Below are 15,754 nucleotides of genomic sequence, written 5' to 3'. Positions count from 1 at the left end.
CCCTTTTGTGTGTGTCTGCATGTGTGTCCTACCCCCCCCCCCCCCCCCAATCCTGACAGATGCACCATATCAAAGGGAGAGTATGAATAGCAGCAGAAACCCGGGAGAATCAGTTTTTAATTTTTTTTTCTCAAATAGAAATACTGCTCCTGTCATCTTAGCAGTCAGCTTTAATTAAAGAACACGTTTTGAAGATTTCACTGCCTATATTTGCTGCTGTCGTCTTGATCCTTTTTTTATATCCACTTTTTCTCCTTATTTTCTATTTTTCTCCCATCCCAATTTTGTGTATCCAATTCTCCCCTCCCCTGTCTTCAACGTTGCTCAACTATGCCCCCCACTGGTCGGTTGTAGAGAGGATAGAAGCCTTGCATCACATGTTCCCTCCGGCACACGAGGAGGCAGCCTGTCGCATCTTTACGCCTGCCAGCGCGGACTCTCATTGGCGAGGTGTAACGCATGGGAGGCTCACACTACCCTCGCCACTTCCTGTCTCTGCTGTGCAGGCATCTCCCAACCGACCTGTAGGGGTCGTTGTCCACAACGTCCAATCCCCACCCATCGACTTCCACCCGCTGACTCTGCCAAATGAGCCAGTACGACGGCCGGCCCAAGCCGAAGGCAATGCTGAGAGTGGGATTCGATACCGGAGTCTCTTGCATTGGTGACGAGCACAATCTCCGCTACGCCACCCAGCCACACCCTCGTCTTGATCCTTATAATATCTCTGGGATATATCATTGTGGTTTAGAGGATGTGAAGAATGTGAATGTAAAAATGCGATACAATGGTATGTTTTGAACCTTGTTTCACCTGCGTGTGTTTTGATGAAAGCTATACAGTACGCCTGTACGTTAATGCCAAGCAAGCAGTGCAAAAATGCTTCCGCATTCGTCACCGCACGCTAGTGCGGTAAAGCGCCCTTCTTTTCAGACAAATGCTACCGTGCGTGCACCGGCGGCGGCGTGCTCGCTCAGGTGCGTGCGTGCGCCGGCGTGCTCGCGCGAGGTGCCCGCGCATGCGACACGAGCGGAGCTCAATATATATAAGTCACCGCCCCTTATTCAGTATCTAGCAAATAGCTCAATTGGCAAGGACACATGGCTGTGGATCCTATGGCTTGTTTGCTGGCGAGTTCGAATCCCATCGAAAATATTTTTTAACGTGATTTTTTTTTAACGTGTATTCTTTCGCCGATTAAGGTTAGGCATTGTTTCGGAGTTGGTTAAGGTTAGAACGGTTAAGTTTAGGCGCTGTTAAGGAGCTGGTTAAGGTTAGAGTTTGTCAAAGAGAATGGCAATATAATTTCTATGGTTAAGGTTAGGCATTGTTTCGGAGTTGGTTAAGGTTAGAACGGTTAAGTTTAGGCGTTGTTAAGGAGCTGGTTAAGGTTAGAGTTTGTCAAAGAGAATGGCAATAGACAGCCTATTTCCGCGCGACCTGGGCGCTGGGCGGCGGAAAATGAAAGGCGCATTACTGCATGCCACTACGGTAAATTTTTCCACTGCTTGCTTGGCATAAAGCTACACGCATACAGTACATAGCTGAAGCTTCCTGAAATCACCCACATGCTCTGTTAAAACACGCTATCACCTACTCATATGGTTTATTCTGGCGATGAATAAATAAATAATGTTATCTTCTCTGTGATAGATATCTTCTCTTTTTTCACAGCTGAAAGGTTATTGGCCTTTTCTGTAGATATTCTTGGACAAATCTAAACAAAAACAAAAACTGTCCCATGTTAAGTTATTTATAAATGTTTTATTCAGGAACAGTAAACATTAATAAACACCTTCAGTTTCCACATCAATGTAAATGTGCCAGAATTAGCTAATGAGCTAGTTTTCATCTGTAGTCCCTGTCTACCATGCATGTCTTTGTGGTGTGGGAGGAAACCAGAGTACCAGGGCCCTATTCCCCGTACCTGGTTCAACTAAGTCGATCAAAAGTCCCATTATCCAGATTCAATTAACCCGATGTTTGAATCCGGGATTTTCCTGTTCCTCGAACGCTGATTCAGTCTCGTTCATTCGAACCAGACTTGATACTCAGGATAAGTGCGCGCGACCGCTTCAGTTGAAAAGACAGCAGGTGTCGATCGCAGAAATCCTGATTTTCTAACGGCATTGATTGATTGATTGATTGAAAACTTTATTACCAAGATTGCAGAATGGGTACAATACAGTACGGCTCATTAGCCTCGCCGACAAGTTAAATGCATAATCTATAGGCACATTTTAAGTCCCTCATTACCCCAATTGTAACTGAGGGGTACAATTCCCTGACTGTATTGAATAAGTATGGTATCATTAAACCACTACTGACTTATGTACATTACTACTGGCCATACAGTACACAGGTATATGAGATGAACACATCCACAATAACACGGTTTCACACAAATACTCGTTTAGAAGAATATTTATTAGCAGCACGAAGATTATCTTACATTACTTTACTTATCAAGATTGAGAATTGCGCTTGTAAGGCGAAGAATGTGCATGAATAGGTCAAGAGCGTAAGTCCATGAGCATATTACGCAGGAGATAATTAATACCACCTGTATCATAAGAATTATATATATGGTACACTAGTAGGGCAGCGGGAGATACTAATAGGGTCCCTCCGGTTGTAGGCCAGCAGGGGAGAGGATTTGTCGGTAGCGAAAGTCTGGGTCAACGAAGAATAAGGAGACTCCAGGTACAGGAGACAGTGCAATAATCTCTTGATCCGCAGACGAACAACAGCTATTCTCCGGTATGCAGTGCCGCATGGAAGAAAGCTAGCCAGCCTCAGGCGTCCTAGAGGCGGGCTCGACGTTGCTCCTCACAGGGTAAATCCCACACAATTGTGGGTGTAGATGATTCTCCGCTCCATCAGCTACAGGACCAAAGCAAATATAATCCAGCCGAAAAGGGCTCTGTAGTCGCCGGTGTAGGTTATCCAGTGTACATATCCACATGGTTCTCGTCTAGGGCTCCTCGGATGACGGCACCAGGTTAAGCCGCCCAGCCTGGATAAGCACACTAGCTCGGTACGAGGAAGCGTTGGTAATGCTGGTCACTGTAGAACGGTAGCCGCACGATACACTATACATAAATAGACTATTACTTAAATAATAGAATAGGTCGAACTCGACGATACAGCGTTAAACTCTGACACTTCAGCTATCAATTCGCACGCGGTCTCAAGGCTCTATTTTGGGGCAAAACGGGCCCACTTCACAGCACGTTGTATCGTGGTGTGAGGCTTCAACTTATTGGTTAACATACTGCTGTATTCACCTGCGCCGTATTTATACGTTAGGTGAACAATCTAGTACCAGCCTCATTTCTGTCTCGTATTCTTGCGCAGAGCCGGTCATGTCCAGGCATGTCTTTGGCGGTGACTTTGAACTAGACATTGGGGGTATGGCCGTGGCGCCTAGGGGATCGCTGTCCAATAGGAGAACGAAATATTATGGTCTGTACTAGGTAAAGGAATATTCCGTGTATATGTACAAAGAATATACAAGGGATATCAGACGATATACAAATACTATACAATATATCTCAAGTAATAAATATATATATTCGGTTTAATCTGATCCTTCGTAACAGCCGCCTCCTAATTAGTCCGCACCTAATTAGATAAGCAGAGACAGATTAACCGCACTGTCCACTACTCAATGTCCGTTGTGAGGGTAGGGCAGTTCACAAAGTCAGGGGGTCATGGTCGTCATCAAGAGAGTCGGGGAGCCTTGGCAACTCTATCAGCCTCGCCACGGGTCGGGTGTATGTCCGCCCTTGGACGAGCACTTCTGCCGCTCTGACCTTTCCGTCGGCACCAGTGATCACTTTGCTTACGCGGCCGGCCGGCCACATAGCTCGGGGTAGTGACTGGTCGATAATCATGACGACTGTACCTTCCATCAAATTGTCTCTTTCTTTCACCCATTTCTGGCGGGTCTGTAGAGACGGTAGATAGTGGAGGAGGAAACTGTTCCAAAACTTGTCAGCCAATACTTGACTGTACCTCCACATTCTTCGGCCGTTCGCTTCTTCAGGTCTGTACACTGTCTGTGGTAGCGCGGGGTCCAGCCGCCCCATCAAGAGAGTGTTGGGGGTGACTGGGTCGACATCTGCTACATCACTTGAGACGTAACCGAGGGGCTTTGAGTTCAATACTCCCTCGATCTCCGTGAGGACTGTCGTGAGGACTTCTTCCGCCACGGTCTGGGCCCCAAGCACGGCGTACAGGGCTGTCTTTATTGAACGTACTTCTCGTTCCCAAGTTCCACCGAAGTGAGGTGCATTCGGGGGGTTAAACTGGAAATCAATCTGAGAGGGAGCGAGGTGGGTCTTAAGTTCTGGGCCCATAGCTTGGAAGCTCTCTCTCAGCTCTCTTTCTCCGCCTTTGAAGTTTGTCCCGTGATCAGACAATAATATAGACGGTTTTCCTTTCCGCGATGTGAATCTCCGGAAGGCCATAAGGAATGAGTCCGTACTCATGGTTGGAAGGAGTTCTATGTGTATCGCTCGGGTGGTCATGCATTTGAATACAATACCCCACCGCTTCTCCGTCCCTCTTCCTTTCTTTACATACAGCGGGCCAAAACAGTCCATACCGGTGGAGTGAAAGGGCTTGTCGCCGAGTCGGAGGCGACAGGGGGGTAGGTCAGCCATCCTGGGTATACTGGGCTGTGCTCGCCATTTGCGACAGTCTAGACAAGTCCGCTGGAAGCGTCGTACTGCTTCTCTTCCTTGCAGTATCCAATAGCGACGTCTGATCTCCGCGAAGACTCTCTCTGCCCCGGCGTGGTGCACGTCCTCGTCGTATTTCTTTATGATGAGTTCTGTGACCTTGTGTCGGCTGTTTAAGACTATCGGGTACTTGACGTCATCCGTTAAGTCTGGGGCTCTCCTCAGACGACCACCCACTCTGATGAGATTATGGGCGTCGCTCTCAGGGGCCAAGTGGAGCAGTCTGCTGTCTGACGGGACTGGCTTTGATCCCTGCAGACAGTCTAGCTCGTCGGGGAACGAGTCTCTTTGGGCTCGCTGTAGCAGAAGGAGTTCTGCTTCTTCGTAGTTAGCTGCAGTAATGTCAGTAGTGGACGGAACCTCTGGGTGGTGCCACAGGAATGTTTTTAACTGCGCATTCTCAAGGGTGGGGCAGTCGTCTATGTTGGGATCTGTGGGGACGAGTGTGTGTGTCAACCCACAGAACATAGATTTCTTCTTCTCTGCCTCCTCTTCACTCGCCTCCCGTGGGGTGGGTGTAGGCCACTCTTCTTCCGGGAGCTTGAGGAACTCGGGACCGTCACTATAGAGATTGTGACGGGTGAGGTCATCCAGGGACATTCCCCGTGTGATGACGTCAGCTGGGTTCTGTTTTGTGTCCACATACCTCCAGCATGCTGCTTCTGTTAACTCTTGGATCTCTGTGATTCTGACTCCCACGAAGACCTTGTATCTACACGAATCGGACTGGATCCATGTGAGTACGGTCATGGAGTCTGACCACAGGATTGTTCTTTGCACCGGGATGGTGAGTTCACGTTGGATTAACGTGGCGAGTTGCGCTCCTGCTAGGGCTGCGCAGAGCTCTAGACGCGGGATAGATTGTTGCTTGCGGGGGGCTATTCTTGAGCGAGCCAGGATGAAGGCAGTATGTATTTCTCCTCCCTCCTCTCGGGCCCGCAAGTAGGCCACCGAACCGTAGGCTACTTCGGAGGCGTCGCTGAAGACGTGCAGGTCTATCTGACACGTCTCCGGCCTCACTGTGGGTGGGAAGTAGCTGCGGCGTATGTTGACACCTGGGAGCGAGCTGAGTTCTGTCTCCCACTCTCTCTATGTGGAGGCAAGGTGTTCGGGTATGGGATCGTCCCAGCCCTGGTCCTTGTCCCATAGCGCTCGCACAATCATCTTTGCCCTGGTGGTGTAAGGTAGAATACATCCCAATGGGTCATATTGTCTGGCGAGTGTTCTGTATACACTCCGTCTTGTGGTCGGTAGTGAAGTCGACCTTCCCTGCTCCTTGGTCAGGGGTGTGTGTTTATAATGGAGCGAGTCTGTTTTGAAGCGCCAGACTAGTCCTAATGTCATTTCTTGGGCTTCTCCTGGGATGGTCGCCATCCAGGTCTTGCTGCTTGCTGCCTTGTCCTCTGGGGAGAGGCTGCGCAATACTTGAGGGTCGCTGCTGGCCCACTGCCGGAGATCAAAGCCGCCTTTGATCAGGGAGGCGCAGAGCTTGAGTAGGAGGGCCTCGGCTTCTTCTGGCGTCGAGACGCTTTGCAGACAGTTGTCCACGTAGAAACTATTTCCTACACTTTGTCGGACCTCTTCATCAGCTGCTGGGTCCTCTGCGACGTGTTTTTGCAGTGCAAACGTAGCACAGCATGGGCTGCATGTGGTTCCGAAAGGGAGGACTTCCCATTGATAGATGGATGGTTGCTCATCCCCGATCCTCTCTCTCCATAAGAAGCGCAGCAGGGGCTTGTCCTCTTCCACTAGTCGCACCTGCAGGAACATCCCTTTGATGTCGCCGCTGATGGCCACCTTGTTCTGGCGGAAACGTAGCAACACGCCCAGTAGAGAGGGGCCGAGTGTTGGGCCGGGCAAGAGCTCTTTATTCAGATTTTGTGATCCGATCTGGTAGCTGCAGTTAAACACAATACGATCCTTGCCGTTGTGGTGGACTTTGTGGTGCGGCACATACCATGATTCGGTCGTCTGATCGGCCTCTTTAATGTCAATTCTCTTTATGTGTCCCGCTGTGATTAGCTTGTTAATCTCAGCGCGGTACACAGTAGCTTGAGCGGGGTCTCTGGCTAGGCGCCGCTCTGTGTTCGATAGATACCGCTCCGTCGCTTCTTTTGGGGCGTGGAAGGTAGGCATACCCTCTCGCCTCAGGAGTGGAGTTGCGTATCTCATCACTCCGTTGACTTTGACTCTCTTTGTCCCCTGCTCGAGGAGGGCTATAGCATAGATGTCTTCCTTGGAACTAATGTGTTTCTTTTCGTTCTTAAAGGGCATTGTCTCTAGTGTCCATAGCCTCTCGACGTGCTGTAGGAGGGTGGTGTCTTCTTCTGTCACTCTGGAGTGGAGGCAGCGAGTGGCTGCTGTTCGGTTGGGAGACCTGGAGAGGGGGCCTTGTAGTGTCCATCCTAGGCGGGTCTCGACTGCTGCTGGACAGCCTCTGGGCCCAGTGTGGACCCGGTCCATCGGGACGATGAGGTGTGCATGGTCGGATCCTATCAGCAGGGTCGGGGTGGCACCGTCTATGAGCGGTATAGGTAGTTGACGCACGTATTTATCCATCAGCTTGGCGATGGGGTAGGTGTACTGCGACAGGCCTATGTCTTGGCTGGTGAAAGCGTTAGTGATCCTATACCGTCTCTCTGGCTGCCCGCTTGCTTCGATAGTGAAGGAGACGTTCTCACCCTTGATCGTCTTCAGGTCTCTTCTTATAGTCCGAATTGTCATCGTTTCTTCGCTCCCCCGCAGCCCCAGCTGGGCCGCAGCGGACGCGAGGAGAAGGGTCTTCTCTGACCCGTCGTCAAGGACGGCGTAGGTGTCCATGACCTTGTCCTCGTAACTCAGTGTTACGCGGACCACCTTCAAGAGCACCCGGGCGCCCCCGCTGCTGGCGGGGTCAATGTACATAACACTTGCCTTTGTGCTGCTTGAGGGTGCAGGCTTTCTTCTGTTACTGTCATGTAAAACGTCCAAGTGGGCTCCGTCACACCGACTACACCTCTTCTTTAAGCGGCACTCGGCTGCCATGTGACTGTGCGCACATCGGTAACAGCGGCGGTTGGACTTTATCCATTGACTCACCTCGTCGGCGGTCATCTTCTTGAACGTGTCACAGTGTGACAGCCAGTGTTCCTTTTCGCAGTACGGACATACAATCTTCCACTTCTCTTTCATCGAGGGGGTACTGTGGTTCTTGTTGCGCGGTACTGACTCGGCTTGGTGCATGACGGTCACCAGCCTGCGGTCATCGTTTGATCTCCTAGGTCCCTCTCTGGAGCTTGGCGCGCTCCGCACGAACGTATCCAATCGTAGGCTGCTGACTTCTCTCGCCAGGAAGTCGGCTAGGTCTAGGAGGGATGGCTCGGGACCGTTAGGATCACGGTGGTCCCTTTGCCTCTTGTCGGGCGGGCGGAAGCTTCTCTAATATTCTCTCAACATTAGAGTTCATGTACAGTTCGTGCATACCCTCTTCCTTTTGTGCCCCCAGCATCCCTACCAGGGATTGTACCTTGATAGAGAGGTCATCTAGTGAGCGATTGTCTGTGGCTGGGGGTAGACGGTCAATATTCCTTATCTCTTGTATTACGTAGTCCCATATGCGTCCATAACGTTGGTCGAGGGCTACTAGAGCCGCGGTGTATGGGGTAGTAGAGTTGGAATATGCCAGCGCTATATTGTGCGCTCTGGGCACCTTCAGGTGCTTGAGTAGGATAGCATACTTGTACGGTTCATCTGGTACATCGGACATCATCGTCTCTAAGCACATTCGTAGCTCTGTGTACTGTGCTCTGTTTTCGTGTGTGAAGTCCGGGAACGTCGGTGTGCCAAGGTACGATGCCATGGATGGCTGGCACATCGGTGAGCGTTGGGGGAGAGGCCTCCTAGGCGAGTCTCCTCTTACGTGTCGTGGTGGGCTGGTACCTGTCGGGTACCAAGGCCTGTGTACCCAGGTGCTGTTCCTCGGGGCTGGTCGTGCGTCAAGCTCACCGGTGAATTGAGTCGGGGGTCTGTAGCGCAGAGCCGCGGGGGTAAAGTCTGGGCTGTACTGGACCTCCTGGTCTTGTGGAGTACGATGCTGCTGTTGGGCTTGACTTTCCTCCTCTCCCTCTTCTTCTTCCTCTGCCAGGTCGTCTAGATCCTGTAATCGTCTATTTAGTCTCTCAGCGGCGTAGGCCGGTTCTTCCCTGTTGCTAGGTCTCGCATGGACCGGTCGGGGAGGGGGTTCGGAGAGGTGTATAGGCTCTTTCGGTTGGCCGGGCTCAGGGTCGCTTGATCGGGTAGGGGAGGGTGCCCTAGACCCTTGTCTTGACGAGACCCTGGAGCTCCGTGCGGAGGGAGGGGGGGTTGCCCTGGCAATCAGTTGCTCCATTATCTGCGCTCGGCTTCGCGCTTGATGTGAGCGAGGTCGCGCTCTGCTTCGCGCTGGGCGTGGGCTGCATTGCGCTGTGCATTGGCGGCTCCGCGCTGTGCATCGGCGGCGGCGCGCTGGGCTTCGGCGCGGTCTCTTTCCATATTCTCTTCCGTCTGGAGGCGTCTAGTCTCTAGGCGTATGCGGTCGTCGTCACTCCTTTGCTGCGCCTGGAAGCGCTCTCGCTCGATCGCAGAGTGTTCGCGTTCACTAAGGGCCTGCGCTTGGAGTTGCGCGTGGAAGCGTTCTCTTTGGTCTGCAGATTGTTCGCGCTCACTTAGTTGTTGAGCCTGCAGGCGGTCTCTTTCCATGGTAGAGTGTTCGCGCTCACTTTGGTGTTGCGCGCGGAGGCGCTCTTGTTCCATGGAAGAATGTTCGCGCTCGCTAAGCGTCTGTGCTTGGAGTCGATCGCGTTCAGTGGAGGCTGCCAGGGTGGCGATAAAGGCCTGCGCCAGCATCTTGTCCGCCTCGCTGGGGGAAGACACTGATGGAGGTGATCGGCTTCTGGCAGTGCTCGTTGGAGATCCGTTCTCCTGTCGCGCTCCGAGGAGGTCCATCTCCTAGGTGCGCGTCTCTTCTGGTGGTGGGTCGGGCTCCGTCCCTGGAGGGCTTTCTTTATCCTGGAGCTCTCCGGGGACTGCCTCGTCGACGTTGGCGGGGGGTAAAGTCATGTCAGGTCCCTCCTGGTCCCCCCCGTGAGCTTGGTCAGTTACGTTAGAACCCACTAGGGTCTCTACTGGCGGGGTCGCCTGGTCGGTAGGGTTTGACATTAATATTAATGTTAATAAAGTCTCCAATCAATCAATCAATCTCTGAGGAAGGGAGCTACCATTTTGTTCCGAGGGAGTGGCCAGCTTATATCCAGCTAACTCAACTAAACCTGCCTTGGAGCAGGTTAAAATTTTTCGATCTGTTGCCATAGCGACTTAGAAAATCCGACGTCGGGGAACGGAAATGTCTGGCTTAAGTCAAGCTATGCTGAAAATTATCCGGCTAACTCAGTTAGCCAGGTACGGGGAATAGGGCCCTGGAGGAAACCCACATGAACACAGGGAGAACATGCAAACTCCACACAGAACCCTGCTGTGAGGTAGCAGTGCTAACCACTGTACCACCATGCAGGTTATCACCCCAACCTCATTTTGACCTCATCCTCCAGGTCAAGGTGGTGCTAAGAGTCTGCCCCTCCACGTCGGCGGACCCCACCCTGCCGTCCATCCTCCGAGTGGACTCGTCCAGGAGACGGGTTATTGTCGTGGACCCAGTGTTGAACAGCCAGCTGCGCTCCCTGCAGACACAGACACTGGGTGGTGACGGCAAAGCTCTCCTCAAAACCTATGCCTTCGATGCAGCCTATCCGCCCGACTCCAGACAGGTCAGTTGCTGCAGGGGAGAATGTCTGAGCCACTTGAACAGCCTTCAAAAGCCCTGTTGTTTTTTTAAAAAAACTGGGCTTTTGAGGTGATGAAATCACTGTGCCCAGGCAGCAGTGGTTTGGCAAAAAAATTATTCTGAGTATATATCTGCTTAGAAAACGAAAATGTCTAATAATCTTTTTTGATTTCTCCACGTGGTAAATACACAGGTCACAACATGTTTACAGGAACGTTTTGGAGTTGTATTTGGAGTGTATTTCGTGACTGTTGGGAACTAGGCTACACTGGCACACCTACTTCCAGTGAATGACACTAAGCTAGGCTAACGGTGCGGCTGTTCCCTAAGCCTAATGCATGCACAGAGAAGAAAAGGGTATCTGCTTGTCCAACTCCAGGGTAGATGGCAAATAAGCAAATTTCCCCCAAAGTTGGCGTGTTCCTTTAACACTTTGTATGCCACTCACGGCTTTTCTCGGGTTTACCCCCCGACCGTTGAATGCCACGTCACGAGTATTCTTTTTTTTTTTTTTTTTTTTTTTTTTTTTTTTTTTTTTAATATATTAGCGTACTGAAATCATATTGCATCAAGCGAGCCTACCGTTGGAGATCCAGGCACCGCCGGCGCTCAGATGTGAAAAAAGCACCCCCTATCGTCTCCCAGATGGTAAATCACCCTTTTGGATTGGACTCAATGAAAGTGAATGGGAGAACGGATTTCTGACTCCACATTTTACTTCTCGCTGATGTAATTGGGGTCTACCAGAGTTCATTCTGGAGCCTTGGTGCCACGGCGAATATGTGTTCTACTGTACAATTATCGATTTTTTCGAATGGCGGTCGGAAATTGGAATAAACCATTTGGATACCATCTGACCTCAGGTAAGGAATCTATGTTATCAGTTTTAGGATAATCAGACTCGTTTTCATGGATATATAAGTGTTTCCCCTATATGTGATATAGCTGTTTTGACTGTAAAAGCCATCAGGAAATAAGAGCAGCGATTATCAGCGCGCGGCACGAGCACACATACTATTGATCATCTAGTGTTTATTTGAAAACGATTTATAAATAGGCCGACAAATGACAACGTTCTGGAATATTCCAGTAAAAGACGATTATCATCATAGGGTTGTTTTTTCCACGAAAACAAGTGATTTTCAAAATGCTATCAAACGGAAATGAAGCGATAAAAAAACAATCTGCCTTGACAATGTTTTTTTTTAAAGATACATTTTTTCGCGTTTTTTATCGCTTTATTACTACTGGGTAGTCCAGTAGGGAGAGACAGAGGAGAAATGGGAGACAGAGTGGGGGGAAGACATTCGGGAAATAAAGACGGATTCGGGAATCGAACCCGGGTCGCCCGTGTCGCGGCTGAGCGCGTTATGTGGTTCGCCACTGGGGCGCCCCTGCTGCCCTGACAATGTTGACTCGAAAATGATAAGCGACGGGCAGATTAGACACATAGCCATAATTTAAAACATAGATTAGGCGATATTAAGTTAACATTGGGAGTGGATGGTGGCATTCAAGGGGGTAAAAAGGAAAACACGGCTGGCTCCCAAAGTGTTAAGGACCAAGGCCCTATTTAAACATCGTCTGGATGCACAAAGAAGAAAAGGGTATGTATCTGCTTGTCTAACTCCAGGGTAGATGGCAAATAAGCTAATTTCCCCAAAAGTTGGCGTGTTCCTTTAAGGACCAAGGCCCTATTTAAACACCGTCTGGCATGGTTTTGACTAGTACAGGCCAGCATTCAACTGATCTATTGCTGTATCCTCTCTCCAGGCTCCAGTACAATCCAATGGCACAAGTGTTTTAACCTTCAAAAACCATGATACATGTCCTTTTCCAAAACAGGAATCTCACAGTATAATCAGATGTGTCTTCATTATGTTCTAATGAGGAAATGGTTGCAAATTGTACAAAAGTTATGAATTTCATAGGCCTTGTGCCGTCTACACTGCTCTTATACCTGCTTAACTGGCCTATGGAACTCATTATAGGTTTTGCAGCCATTTTCCTCAGAAGAAGGATCGGGGGCGACAGTGGCTCGGGAGGTTCGATTCCCACTCCTTGAGCAAGACACTTAACCCCTAACTGCTCCCGATGAGCCGGTTGGCACTATGCATGGTTGCCTCCGCCGTTGGTGTGTGAGAATAGGCTCCACGTCTCGTCTGCCTATTGCCTTTTTCTCCTCGTCCTGTTCTGCCCTTGGGTCCTCCACCAACACTATCCCTAACACTGTTTGACTCACACTGGCTTTTGCAGAGAGGTCTGGAGAAATGCATGTACAGTAAAATACAAACAAACAAAAAAATAAGTGAAGTCAGTTTGAAAGGTTCACTGCAGGGCATGAGTTCATAAGTTCACATGGTCATAAGTTCACTGGGTTCACTGCAGGGCATGAGTTCATAAGTTCACATGGTCATAAGTTCACTGGGGCGGAGCAGAAAACACAACGTCTCCCGTCCCGTCTCACCGTCTCCTCTCCCGTCTCCTCCCCCGTCTCCTCTCCCGTCTCCCGTCCCGTCTCCCGTCCCGTCTCCCGTCCCGTCTCCCGTCCCATCTCCCTGTCTCCTGTCCCGTCTCCCGTCCCATCTCACCGTCTCCTCTCCCGTCTCCCATCCCGTCTCCCGTCCCGTCTCCTCTCCCGTCTCCCGTCCCGTCTTCCATCCCGTCTCCTCTCCCGTCTCCCGTCCCGTCTCCCGTCTCCTCTCCCATCTCACCGTCTCCCGTCCCGTCTCCTCTCCCGTCTCCCGTCCCGTCTCCCGTCCCGTCTCCCGTCCCGTCTCCCGTCCCATCTCCCTGTCTCCTGTCCCGTCTCCCGTCCCATCTCACCGTCTCCTCTCCCGTCTCCCATCCCGTCTCCCGTCCCGTCTCCTCTCCCGTCTCCCGTCCCGTCTTCCATCCCGTCTCCTCTCCCGTCTCCCGTCCCGTCTCCCGTCTCCTCTCCCATCTCACCGTCTCCCGTCCCGTCTCCTCTCCCGTCTCCTCTCCCATCTCACCGTCTCCCGTCCCGTCTCCCGTCCCGTCTCCCGTCCCGTCTCCTGTCCCGTCTCCTGTCCCGTCTCCCGTCCCGTCTCCCGTCCCGTCTCCTGTCCCGTCTCCTCTCCCGTCTCCTCTCCCGTCTCCCGTCCCGTCTCCTGTCCCGTCTCCCGTCCCGTCTCCCGTCCCGTCTCCTGTCCCGTCTCCTGTCCCGTCTCCTCTCCCGTCTCCTCTCCCGTCTCCCGTCCCGTCTCCCGTCCCGTCTCCCGTCCCGTCTCCTCTCCCGTCTCCTCTCCCATCTCCTCTCCCGTCTCCCGTCCCGTCTCCCGTCCCGTCTCCCGTCCCGTCTCCTCTCCCGTCTCCTCTCCCGTCTCCCGTCCCGTTTCCCGTCCCGTCTCCTCTCCCGTCTCCTCTCCCGTCTCCCGTCCCGTCTCCCGTCCCGTCTCCTGTCCCGTCTCCTCTCCCGTCTCCTCTCCCGTCTCCCGTCCCGTCTCCCGTCCCGTCTCCCGTCCCGTCTCCCGTCCCGTCTCCTGTCCCGTCTCCTCTCCCGTCTCCTGTCCCGTCTCCTGTCCCGTCTCCTCTCCCGTCTCCTCTCCCGTCTCCTCTCCCGTCTCCCGTCCCGTCTCCCGTCCCGTCTCCCGTCCCGTCTCCTGTCCCGTCTCCTCTCCCGTCTCCTGTCCCGTCTCCTGTCCCGTCTCCTCTCCCGTCTCCCGTCCCGTCTCCCGTCCCGTCTCCCATCTCACAGTCTCACCATCTCCCGTCCCGTCTCCCATCTCACAGTCTCACCGTCTCCCGTCCCCTCTCCCATCCCGTCTTCCGTCGTGTTCTTTCAAAGAAGTTCTCTGGACCGTCTTGGGCCAGAGGTGTGTGGCTGGTGAGAGTTCTACTCTACAAACATCAGTGTCTTTGTATCAGTCAATACATTTGAGAATAAAAATGTATCTTAATTTATTTTATGGGCTATCCTTTTGTTTATGTCGAGCCTTTAAAAGTGGATATTTAACTCGATATGCATTCAAGTACTGGATTGAGTTTTCCCGCGCCACAGTCTGTACGCCAGTTTGTTTTCCATGTTGTCCGATGACCTGAAAACAAAACGGGACCCTGTGCCCGTTAGCCACGGGTGCTACGCGGTGCATACATGATCTCCTCAGCCTCTCCAGAACACAACACGGTATCCAGAAGCCCAACCCCTGCGGTGCACACAGAACCGGTTAGTCATTCCTGCAGTGTCTTCTCTCCTTTGTTCTCCGGCCTGCAGGCGGAGATATGTGCAGGCGTCTTGGGTGATGTCATCCGCTGCGCTGTCAGCGGGCTGGACGGATGCGTCCTGGGTTTGGGATGCGCTGCAGATGCGGGTGAGTAGCACAGTAAGTGGCTTTAAGGGGTCAAGGGGTTAAAACCCACGAGATGGTAGAGCGGGATGTTGGCCACAGCCCTGTATGTTGATTATGGGACATCCGTTCGCTCTCTCTCTCTCTCTCTTTCTGCTGATATCGCTCAACCTCACTCTCTCAATCTCATTCCTTCTTGATCGCTTTCCCTCTCGCTCTAATTTCCTTTGTGTATTTTTCTGTCTTTCCTATTCACTCTCTCTCTGTCTCTCTCTCTCTCTCTCTCTCTCTCTCTCGCTCTCTCTCTCTCTCTCTCTCTCTCTCTCTCTCTCTCTCTCTCTCTCTCTCTCTCTCTCTCTCTCTCTCTCTCTCTCTCTCTCTCTCTTTGTCTGCCAATGACAGGGTTTTTTATTTCATCCATCCTGTTTTCACTCCCTCATCCTCCAGATGCTGCTCTGTACAGTCAATAAAAGCAGATCCATCAATTATACAGCTTGTTTTCTTCTTAAAAGGCTTCCTTCTGGACGCTGCACACGTCGACATCCCGCGCATCACATGCAAATATTTGATCTTGTTTTTATAACTTTGAGCTCTTTGAGCGGACGGCAAACCGGAGGCATTGCTATTAGGAAGATGGACCCCAGCACTTAGTCTCGCTAAAGGCTTTTAATAGACGCTTGGCACACAAAACCAGACAGACAGACGAGCACACAAAGATAGACACGTGTGTGCATGCACGTGCACACGCACGCACTCACGCACGCACACACACGCACACGCATGCACGCGCACGCACGCACACACACACACACACACACACACGGTAAGGACAGGGTCTCCTTGGAGCTGCCCTTTTTCATATGACGCCACTTGCCGTAAATCTGATTGAATTAGTGGGCCCATAC

General features: G+C 51.7%; 1 protein-coding gene across 1 annotated transcript in view; it reads left to right on the top strand.

The window, feature by feature from the left end:
• Positions 1-15,754, top strand: part of kif26bb (kinesin family member 26Bb) — a gene marked incomplete at both ends in the record, with an annotated part of 127,822 nt that overhangs the window by 22,434 nt on the left and 89,634 nt on the right. The window contains 2 exons of the mRNA XM_084314202.1: positions 10,310-10,525; positions 14,777-14,873. Of these exons, the coding sequence (XP_084170328.1) occupies positions 10,310-10,525; positions 14,777-14,873 (313 nt within the window). The remainder of the gene's footprint in view (positions 1-10,309; positions 10,526-14,776; positions 14,874-15,754) is intronic.

The sequence above is a fragment of the Notolepis coatsorum genome (assembly GCF_963971535.1).
Source record: "Notolepis coatsorum genome assembly, chromosome: 5".
In the NCBI taxonomy this organism is placed as follows: Eukaryota; Metazoa; Chordata; class Actinopteri; order Aulopiformes; family Paralepididae; genus Notolepis; species Notolepis coatsorum.
This window is presented reverse-complemented; position numbering and strand designations above follow the sequence as displayed.